This window comes from Physeter macrocephalus, chromosome 9 (genome assembly GCF_002837175.3).
Source record: "Physeter macrocephalus isolate SW-GA chromosome 9, ASM283717v5, whole genome shotgun sequence".
Taxonomy (NCBI): domain Eukaryota; kingdom Metazoa; phylum Chordata; class Mammalia; order Artiodactyla; family Physeteridae; genus Physeter; species Physeter macrocephalus.
In genome coordinates, this window is record NC_041222.1 from 105,769,615 (window position 1) to 105,780,895 (window position 11,281).

Genomic DNA, 11,281 nt, shown 5'->3' on the forward strand with positions numbered 1-11,281 from the left:
GCACGAACCCGCGTCCCCTGCATCGGCAGGGACTCTCAACCACTGCGCCACCAGGGAAGCCCTCTCATTCCTTTCTGATACTTTGAGGTTGCAGCGAGAATGACTTTCTCGAATGCCTGTCAGGTCTCCTGACTCCCCGGGCCCGCCCTCTACTTAAAATTCTCTCTGGGCTCACTTGGCCCAAAGGCCTCCTGGGACGCTGTCTGCCCACTTCCCTCCGACCTCCTTCCACTCTCCTCTTCACACTCCACCTCAAGCCACAGGATTCTTTCAGTTTCTCAAACTGTGTAGGTATTGTCACCCCTCCTCCTACTCATCACTTCCTCAGGGAAGCCCTCCCTGAATGCTCTAAGTTCCCTGAGTGCCCAAGTCCTCCTACAAGGAGCACTTAGAGCATTGGCATCTACACGTAAGAGCGCTTATCACCGATTTTACATATGCATTTATCTGAGTAGTTATTTGACTAGAATCTGGCTTTCAGTGGACTAGCAACTCCACGAGGGTAAAAACCATCCCACTATACTCATCAGTTTGTCTCCATAGGTCCTGGCTTATAGCAAAGATTTTTAAATTATTCAAAGAAGGAATACATGAATTTTAGGAGCCAAACCAGTTTTATATATATATATTTTTTTTTTTTTTTTAAACCTAGAACGGAGGTTTGCAAACTGTGGCTTGAGAGCCAAGCCAGCCCTTGTCTGATTCTGTAAATAGAGTTTTATTGGAATTCAGCCACACCATCGGCTGACGTATTGTCTACAGCTTTCTCACCTTGAGGCAGAGATGTGTAGTTGCAATGGAGACACCAGGGCTCACAAAATACGTCCCATCTGGCATTTACAGAAAACTTGCCAACTCCTTCTCTAGAATCCTAGTGAGCCCAAACTAAAAAAAAAAAAGGGAGGAGGTGTTTTCTAAGACTGGAAACCATACTAACCAAGCTAACCTATGCTTCTTTTGTTAGGTATTTGAAATGATCGTTAATCCTGGAGATAATATCCTCGTAAATGAACCTATTTATTCAGGAACAATTCACGCTGTGAGTACACATTTCTACAAAAGGCAACTCCCTCTCTTACAACAAATAAGAAACCACTGCACCTTGAGAATTATCTGTCCACTGAAACATAAAATAGCATCTTTCTTCTTAAACAGGAGAATCATTAATATATGCAAAATATGTGAAATGTACCCTCTGCTTTATACATTTCTTCTTACAAAGTCTAAATGTAGAGGTGCTAAAATTGGGTTGCGCAAAATCATGTCCAGATTTCTTAATATTCCACCTGAAATGTGACAATTTACGAAGACATTTTTTCACTACCATCTATATTACCACATGCCTAAGGATGATCATATGTCAATGCAGAATAACTGTACAGTAACATGGGATGATTAGGACTTTCCTCTCCAGTGTTAATTAATGGGACTCTAATGTCCAGAATGAGGAATCGGATCTCCTGCTCTGCTGTGCCCTGGTCAGAACACACCACTGTCGGGGGCACAGTGCTTTTGGGTCGATGTGAATACAGACTGGAGCACAGTTGGAGAAAAGCGACCAGAGTGAACAAAGAAATGGAAATAATACCGTAGGTTGAATTGTTTTAGGAACTATGCTCTTTTCTGAAGAAAGAGAAGACTCCACGGGGACATGAGAATTGTCAAGTACATTAAAGCTAGCCATGTGACAGAGGAGTTAGATTTATCTGTGCATGTCCTCAGGTTCATAGAAGTGGAATCAAAGGGTGGAAACTACAGGGAAACAGTTTCAACTCAACGTAACAACTGTCTAACCATCAGCCTCACCTGCTCTCTGAGGAGTAAAGCACTGCCCATCACAGCAGGGGCTCAAAGAAAGAAGCCAGACACAAAAGGACAAATATTGTATGATTCCGCTTGTACTAAATATCAAAAATAGGCAAATTCATAGAGACAGAAAGTTGATGAGGGGTTACCAGGGCCTGGGGGAGGGGGAAATGGGGAGTTGTTGCTTAATGACTACAGGGTTTCTGTTTAGAGTGATGAAAAGATTTTGGAAATTGATAGTGAGAGATGCACACATTATGAACGTAATTAATGCCACTGAATCCCACACGTTAAAATGGCAGATTTTTTGTTATATATATTTTACCACAATTTTAAAAACTAAAGTAAAATAATGGCCTTAATCATTGGATACTAATTATTCATTATTTTCCTGAACTCCAAAAATGTAAGATTACACAATGCCTGTAAATGTAAAACTTGTATCTATGTAAATAGCACGGTGCACACACGTTTTCACACGCCCAAACAGAAACCAATGCCACACTGTGAGGGAATATGCTGACGGTCCATGTGTGTTTATCTCATGGCCCAATATGAACTTGTTTTATTCACGTAGATGTGTTTTTAAAGTCTAAGACCTTTTAAATTTGCCATAAGTAGGGTCTGGATTATTCTCACTTAGTGCATAAGTCTACATTTGACCACTAATATGTGTTTGCATATCCTTTGAAAAATTTTTTTCTGAGAACTTCACTCAATTATTGGGGTTTTTTTCTTAATTTTTATTGAAATATAGTTTATTTACAATGTCATGTTAGTTTCAGGTATACAGCAAAGTGATTCAGATATATATATATATCTGTTCTTTTTCCCATTCTTTTCCATGATAGGTTATTACAAGATATTGAGTGTATATACTTCCCTGTGCTATATAGTAGGAACTTGCTGTTTATTTATTTAATATATTGTAGTATGTATATGTTAATCCCAAACTCCTAATTTATCCCTCCCCACCTTTCCCCTTTAGTAACCATAAGTTTGTTTTCTGTGTCTGTGAGTCTGTTTGTTTTGTAAATAAGTTCATTTGTAGCCTTGTCTTAGACTCCTGTCATGTGATGTTTGTCTTTCTCTGACTTACTTCACTTAGTATGATAACCTCTACGTCCATCCATGTTGCTGCAAATGGCATTATTTCATTCTTTTTTATGTCTGAGTAATATTCCATTGTATAAAGTACCATATTTTCTTTATCCATTCATCTGTTGATGGACATTTTAAGTTGCTTCCATGTCTTGACTATTGTCAATAGTGCTGCTATGAACATTAGGGTGCATGTATCTTTTTGAATTATACTTTTCTCCATATATATGCCCAGGAGTGGGATCACTGGATCATATGGTAACTCTACTTTTAGTCTTTTAAGAGCCTCCACACTGTTCTCCATAGTGGCTACACCAATTTACATTCCCACCAGCAATGTCAGAGGCCCTTTTCTCCACACCCTCTCCGGCATTTATTATTTGTAGACTTTTTGATCATGGGCATTCTGACTCATTTGAGGTGGTACCTCATTGTGGTTTTCATTTGCATTTCTCTAATAATTAGGGATGTTGAACATCTTGTCATGTGCCTGTTGGCCATCTGTATGTCTTCTTTGGAGAAATGTCTACTTCAGTCGTCCGTCCATTTTTTGATTGGGTTGTTTTGTTTTTTTGTTTTTTGATATTGAGCTGTATGAGCTGTTTGTATACTTTGGAAATTAATCCCTTGTCAGTTGCATTGTTTGCAAATATTTTCTCCCAGTCTGTAGGTTGTCTTTTCATTTTGTTGATGGTTTCCTTTGCTTGTTATTAATAAGTCCCAATTTTTTCTTTATGAACATAAAACATAAAAATACAAGACTTTTATAAAACTATGTCTATAAGCAAGGCTACTACTTTCAACTTCAGCCTCTGCAATTGGTACAGTATTGAAATACTTCCACATGCCTTGATGAGCCACTGCCATTATGCTCCCTGGCTCCCCTGGCTCCTCTCCTAAGACCACCCTGAACCCCCCATGGTACAGAGCTAATGCTGGCCTGGCATGGGGCCTACAGGATGTATCTGAAGGGCCCATGCTACACCACTTGTCCAATATTTTGAATATCACCTCTGCTTATAATTATTTTATGTATTAGCATCACAGATGCTTTATATGATTAATTTACTTTGTAAAAAATTCCTTAATAAACTCCTATTTTATGAAGCAGTTCTAACCATAATTATAAAGATGATACAGTCAGAAGAGGCTGGGTTATGCTGTGGGATAGCTGACTCCTTATCTCGCTGGCCTATGGCTGCAAAGTCCTGTCTTTCTCTCACACGCCGTGTCCACGGTCAGGCCACCGAGCTCTGTGCCATGCCATCTTCATCCCAGGCCCCAGAGTGACAGAAGCAGCCTCATCTGGACCGCTGCCAGTCTTACAGCAGCAGGAACACGGAACGAGAGACCCAAGTGGGATTTAAAGCTTCTGCTTGGAAGGAACACCCATCACTTCTGCATGCAATTTATTGACCAAAGCCAGACCCCTGGCCAAGCCTGACATACATGAGCAGGGATGTCTACCCTTCCTCTAGGAATTGACAGGGACTATTTTTGAACCGTAATGGAAGCTTTACCGGGGCAACAATGGGATCAGAAAATACTGAGTGCAGGTTTGTGTTTCAGGGTATAAGTGGTAACATTTTCGTTACTGTAAGAACCAGTGACTATGATATTTTTTGTATCATGTCTGAGTCTTGGGTTTTCTTTTCTCCTGTCCTCCACAGGTGCAACCCCTGGGCTGCAACATGATTAACATTTCCAGTGATGAACACGGGATTATTCCAGACTCCCTCAGAGGAATACTTTCCAAATGGAAACCAGAAGATTCAAAGAACCCCAAGAAAAACACCCCCAAATTTCTTTATACTGTCCCAAATGGCAACAACCCTGCCGGGAACTCATTAACAACTAACCGCAAAAAGGAAATCTATGAGGTATTTTCAAAGAATGTGTTCCGTGGCTGTGTTCTTGTTTCTTTCCGACCCTTTAGAAGAGTGCTCTCAAGTTCCTTCTCTGATTAGCTTCTTGCTCTCAAGGAAGATGATTTTTAATAAAAGCGTCCCCATAAATTTAAACTCAAGAAACTATTACGCTCTTGCTATGAGGTTTTCCTTTCCCTTTAATTGATATTTTGGTTGAAAGAGATGTTACTGTTGCTGTAGTGTTAAACTCACCTCTCCCTCTCCTCTCTTCCTTCTCTCTTCCCCTCATCCCCACCTCCAATCCATCCCGTGGCTCCCATCAAGGTTATCCAAACCCACCGTCTCCTTGGCCGCCCGCCCTCCCGGACCCTGCGACTGCCCCCCTCCTCACAGCTCCTCCCCCAGCTCGTGGCGTCCTTCCTGCTCAAGTGTAGACCTACAGCCCCTCCTCCAGCTGCTGCCCCGCTCTTAAAGTAAGACCAGCGTCCTTCACCTGCCACACACAGTGATGCGACCCCCAGGTCGCCTCGGTTCTCAGGCTAGGGTCTCTCACATCCTTCTTGTTGCAGCTACACAGCCTTCCTTCTGTCCCTTACCCCCCTATGCCTTCTATAAACGTCTGTCCCTTAAACATGCCAAGGAGTTTCTCACCCCCAGGGCCTTTGCTCCTGGTCCCTCAGTCTAAAATCTCCTCCCCTGTCATCTGCACGCCTGATCCTTCCTGCCAGCCTGAGCTCTCCTGGAGCTTCCGTGTCACTCTCTCTCTCTCAGACATCACCCTCTTTAACCTTCTGCCCAGCCCTCAATACCTCCCTCCTAATCCTCTGTTCACTATCCACTGGCTCATGTGCGTTCTGTCTTTCCCACCAGAACGTAAGTTCCCTGAGGACACAGCGTTTAGGGCCGGTTCCTGGCCTCATCCTCCTCCTAGGACAGGGAGCCCTCGGTAGCTTCTTGGATGAATGAATGAATGAATGAGTACAAAGAACTGTGATTCCAAGTGATTTTCATCTTCGAGCGCTGTGAAGCAATAAATATGCTCCTTTAACCTTTTTTTAGCTCGCAAGAAAATACGACTTCCTCATCATAGAAGACGATCCTTACTATTTTATGCAGTTCAACAAGGTAGGTGCAGTGCCAACTCAGCCCACAGTATGAGCTGTTTGTATACTTTGGAAATTAATCCCTTGTCAGTTGCATTGTTTGCAAATATTTTCTCCCAGTCTGTAGGTTGTCTTTTCATTTTGTTGATGGTTTCCTTTGCTTGTTATTAATAAGTCCCAATTTTTTCTTTATGAACATAAAACATAAAAATACAAGACTTTTATAAAACTATGTCTATAAGCAAGGCTACTACTTTCAACTTCAGCCTCTGCAATTGGTACAGTATTGAAATACTTCCACATGCCTTGATGAGCCACTGCCATTATGCTCCCTGGCTCCCCTGGCTCCTCTCCTAAGACCACCCTGAACCCCCCATGGTACAGAGCTAATGCTGGCCTGGCATGGGGCCTACAGGATGTATCTGAAGGGCCCATGCTACACCACTTGTCCAATATTTTGAATATCACCTCTGCTTATAATTATTTTATGTATTAGCATCACAGATGCTTTATATGATTAATTTACTTTGTAAAAAATTCCTTAATAAACTCCTATTTTATGAAGCAGTTCTAACCATAATTATAAAGATGATACAGTCAGAAGAGGCTGGGTTATGCTGTGGGATAGCTGACTCCTTATCTCGCTGGCCTATGGCTGCAAAGTCCTGTCTTTCTCTCACACGCCGTGTCCACGGTCAGGCCACCGAGCTCTGTGCCATGCCATCTTCATCCCAGGCCCCAGAGTGACAGAAGCAGCCTCATCTGGACCGCTGCCAGTCTTACAGCAGCAGGAACACGGAACGAGAGACCCAAGTGGGATTTAAAGCTTCTGCTTGGAAGGAACACCCATCACTTCTGCATGCAATTTATTGACCAAAGCCAGACCCCTGGCCAAGCCTGACATACATGAGCAGGGATGTCTACCCTTCCTCTAGGAATTGACAGGGACTATTTTTGAACCGTAATGGAAGCTTTACCGGGGCAACAATGGGATCAGAAAATACTGAGTGCAGGTTTGTGTTTCAGGGTATAAGTGGTAACATTTTCGTTACTGTAAGAACCAGTGACTATGATATTTTTTGTATCATGTCTGAGTCTTGGGTTTTCTTTTCTCCTGTCCTCCACAGGTGCAACCCCTGGGCTGCAACATGATTAACATTTCCAGTGATGAACACGGGATTATTCCAGACTCCCTCAGAGGAATACTTTCCAAATGGAAACCAGAAGATTCAAAGAACCCCAAGAAAAACACCCCCAAATTTCTTTATACTGTCCCAAATGGCAACAACCCTGCCGGGAACTCATTAACAACTAACCGCAAAAAGGAAATCTATGAGGTATTTTCAAAGAATGTGTTCCGTGGCTGTGTTCTTGTTTCTTTCCGACCCTTTAGAAGAGTGCTCTCAAGTTCCTTCTCTGATTAGCTTCTTGCTCTCAAGGAAGATGATTTTTAATAAAAGCGTCCCCATAAATTTAAACTCAAGAAACTATTACGCTCTTGCTATGAGGTTTTCCTTTCCCTTTAATTGATATTTTGGTTGAAAGAGATGTTACTGTTGCTGTAGTGTTAAACTCACCTCTCCCTCTCCTCTCTTCCTTCTCTCTTCCCCTCATCCCCACCTCCAATCCATCCCGTGGCTCCCATCAAGGTTATCCAAACCCACCGTCTCCTTGGCCGCCCGCCCTCCCGGACCCTGCGACTGCCCCCCTCCTCACAGCTCCTCCCCCAGCTCGTGGCGTCCTTCCTGCTCAAGTGTAGACCTACAGCCCCTCCTCCAGCTGCTGCCCCGCTCTTAAAGTAAGACCAGCGTCCTTCACCTGCCACACACAGTGATGCGACCCCCAGGTCGCCTCTGTTCTCAGGCTAGGGTCTCTCACATCCTTCTTGTTGCAGCTACACAGCCTTCCTTCTGTCCCTTACCCCCCTATGCCTTCTATAAACGTCTGTCCCTTAAACATGCCAAGGAGTTTCTCACCCCCAGGGCCTTTGCTCCTGGTCCCTCAGTCTAAAATCTCCTCCCCTGTCATCTGCACGCCTGATCCTTCCTGCCAGCCTGAGCTCTCCTGGAGCTTCCGTGTCACTCTCTCTCTCTCTCAGACATCACCCTCTTTAACCTTCTGCCCAGCCCTCAATACCTCCCTCCTAATCCTCTGTTCACTATCCACTGGCTCATGTGCGTTCTGTCTTTCCCACCAGAACGTAAGTTCCCTGAGGACACAGCGTTTAGGGCCGGTTCCTGGCCTCATCCTCCTCCTAGGACAGGGAGCCCTCGGTAGCTTCTTGGATGAATGAATGAATGAATGAGTACAAAGAACTGTGATTCCAAGTGATTTTCATCTTCGAGCGCTGTGAAGCAATAAATATGCTCCTTTAACCTTTTTTTAGCTCGCAAGAAAATACGACTTCCTCATCATAGAAGACGATCCTTACTATTTTATGCAGTTCAACAAGGTAGGTGCAGTGCCAACTCAGCCCACAATCAGTAGACAAGCGGCTGTAAGTTACTGTGCTGATGCGAGTCTAGCCGGGCTGCTGAGGATTTTCATCTCTGCTATTTCTGCTCTTTCCAGAAATTCCTTACCTATAGAAGAGTGGCTGGCTGTCTGTGCCAGGCACGTGGAGGGTCGAGTGGGTCAAGGGTGAGGGTCGTCTGGACTCCAAATCCAGGTCGTGGCTCCTTAGACATCGTGCCAGGGTTATGGAGTGGGTGTCTCCTTGGGTGTCAACCTCAGTCTCTCGGGGGTGGCCGACGTCCAGGCGGAAGGAGAAGGGGGGCCGCGCTCAGTCAGGGAGGGGGAGGTGGGCAGAGGAGGGGCGTTCCTAGCATCCTGCCGCCTGCTTGCCGTCCCTGTCACTTAGGCTCGGGGACTTTGCTGCAGAATGATGGGCTTTTAGATCCTTTCCCACTGTATATGTACACCACTGTCCACGAGCATGGTTTCCTAGGAGACAGCAGTAGTGGTACAGACCCCTAATGCCCAATTCCTCAAAATCCAACACGGTATTTGCCCTCAGGGCTGCACAGAACAGACACGTGCACTCAGTCCCCACTTTATACCTGCGGAGAAGAAACAGAACTCTTGGCTTTTTATCTAGTTTGCCTGAATACCATGTCCGCCTGCCGCCCACCTTCAACACGACCGTGGCCCCCTGTCTTGCTGGCACTGACTTTTGAAGTAAATACGGAAGTTGCAGCATTGCACACTGACTACACTGCTCGTCTTCACTTGCACCTTTTTTGTGGTTCTAGTCGGTCTCAGGGTCAGCACTCTCTTCCTAAACAGCCCTGAATGCTGGTGGCCCTCTTCGTTTTGGTCTTTTCCAAACTAGTTTTTCTTGAATCCCTCCTCGAAATCTGTTCATCCTGGATCTCAAGCCTTGGGACAAGGAGGTCCTGTGTGAGGTTTCTCTAAACCCACGGCAGTGGCATCGTGAGCAAGTGAGAGGACGTGTGGGTGTGTTTGGCAGAAAAGCCGTGAAGATCGGCAGATACGACTAGAAGAACCTGCATCTCTGGTTCTTACTCCATTTCAAAGGGCTGAGATGCAGACAAGAAAAAGGATGTTTGTCCTACTGTTCTCCAAATCCGTTCCTCCTCACTCTCTGCACAAAGTAGGCGTACGGTCTCTGTTAACAGACTTCCCAAACCAACAGTATTTTTCTTCCATTTCAAGCCCTGGGCGCCGACCTTTCTCTCCATGGACGTTGATGGGCGTGTCATCCGAGCTGACTCTTTTTCCAAAGTCCTGTCCTCTGGGTAAGGCCCTGGCTGTGCCTTCAGGCTGCATCTACAGGTGACAGAGGCAGCACCTCAGCATCTTTTAGTGCAAACAGTTCTTCTCATTTAAGATGCTTGTATCCCCATTTGATTGCCTGTTAATACCAGGCTCTTCTCCCAATCTGTCCCCTGTGGTCAAAGATACTTGGCCATTAAGCTATCGCTTAATGGGGACTGGTCAGGTTTTTGGTTACATTTACGAAAGAGCACATTTAGAAATACATGGTCTATTTTAAGTGTAAAATTAAGTTTAAATGTGTATTTTAAATGAGTAGTTTTATTAGAATGTGTTAACTGTCTAGGTCCATGTGTCCCCAGGTTACAACTTTCTTCCCCATGAAATCAGTAACAAGGTATTAATTGTTAATGCAGGGTTGGTATTGTGCCTTTTCTCTCTTTGTGCAGGTTGCGAATAGGGTTTATCACTGGCCCAAAGCCCTTGATCGAGAGAATTGTTTTACACATACAAGTTTCAACAATGCACCCCAGCACTTTTGCCCAGGTACGGACAACTTAAGAAAAAGGAATTTTTTTGAATCAGATCACAAAACAAAATAGATGTTGGCAAATAAGACTGAGTGAACATGGCAGGGAGAGAAATCACTGATTGCATCTCTAGTTCCACATGAACTGAATTAGGAGACCACGCACAGCAGATGTTTGCTCTAAAAGTCAAAAGAGATTTGAATGGACCTGGTGCTGTTTCACAGTGTAGACCAAACCCCTTGAGGGTCAGAGGTCTTATTCAGCTGTGTCCTGGCATCTAGCTCAGGAACCCCATAAAAACTGTGCTGGACTCGACAGGACAGAAGAGGTTTGAAGTAACACACCGTTAGCTTCGTTGTCCTGGAATCAGAGAGCAAGGGTTCCAAAACCGCATGGTGGCCTGATCTCTCCCTTCACTGCCCATGTGCTAAGCTCCCTACAAACAGCGGCTGGAATGTATTTTAATTAAATACAGTAAAATTATTTGTGGCGAATGTATAAATTTCTTCACAAGCTTTGAGAAATGATTGGACCCATCCCTAAGGCAATCTTGAGAACCAACCTTAAGGACAGAACTGCTACCTAAGAACGCAAAAGGTGTAGTTTATGTAGAATGGACATTTCTTTGATATTATACACTCCACAAAGTGCACGTGTCCCCGTGTTTTATCAAGTTGGGGACTCTTTCCATATTTTCTGTATCTGTTATCAACCAAATTTCACTATCCATTTACAACATTTAGAACTTCCATTTTGGATAGAAAATCTCTGAATATATTGTATAACTTCATGTATCGACTGTATGTGTTTGGGGGTTTTTTTTGTTTGTTTTTTTGTCAATTTGTCTCTTTATTTTTATCATAACATTTGTTCAATTTCTGGAACTAATTTTTTTTTAAACATCTTTATTGGAGTATACTTGCTTTACAATGTTGTGTTAGTTTCTGCTATATAACAAAGTGAATCAGCTGTATGTATACATATATCCCCATATCCCCTCCCTCTTGCGTCTCCCTCCCACCCTCCCTATCCCACCCCTCTAGGTGGTCACAGAGCACCGAGCTGATCTCCCTGTGCTATGCGGCTCCTTCCCACTAGCTATCTATTTTACATTTGGTAGTGTATATATGTCCATGCC

The 11,281-nt window shown here is 43.9% G+C and overlaps 1 protein-coding gene across 1 annotated transcript in view; it reads left to right on the forward strand.

The window, feature by feature from the left end:
- AADAT (aminoadipate aminotransferase) overlaps positions 1-11,281 on the forward strand; it is a 29,218-nt gene that overhangs the window by 5,129 nt on the left and 12,808 nt on the right. Inside the window, exons 4-8 of the mRNA XM_024130810.3 lie at positions 965-1,039; positions 4,578-4,787; positions 5,835-5,900; positions 9,554-9,636; positions 10,063-10,159. Of these exons, the coding sequence (XP_023986578.1) occupies positions 965-1,039; positions 4,578-4,787; positions 5,835-5,900; positions 9,554-9,636; positions 10,063-10,159 (531 nt within the window). The remainder of the gene's footprint in view (positions 1-964; positions 1,040-4,577; positions 4,788-5,834; positions 5,901-9,553; positions 9,637-10,062; positions 10,160-11,281) is intronic.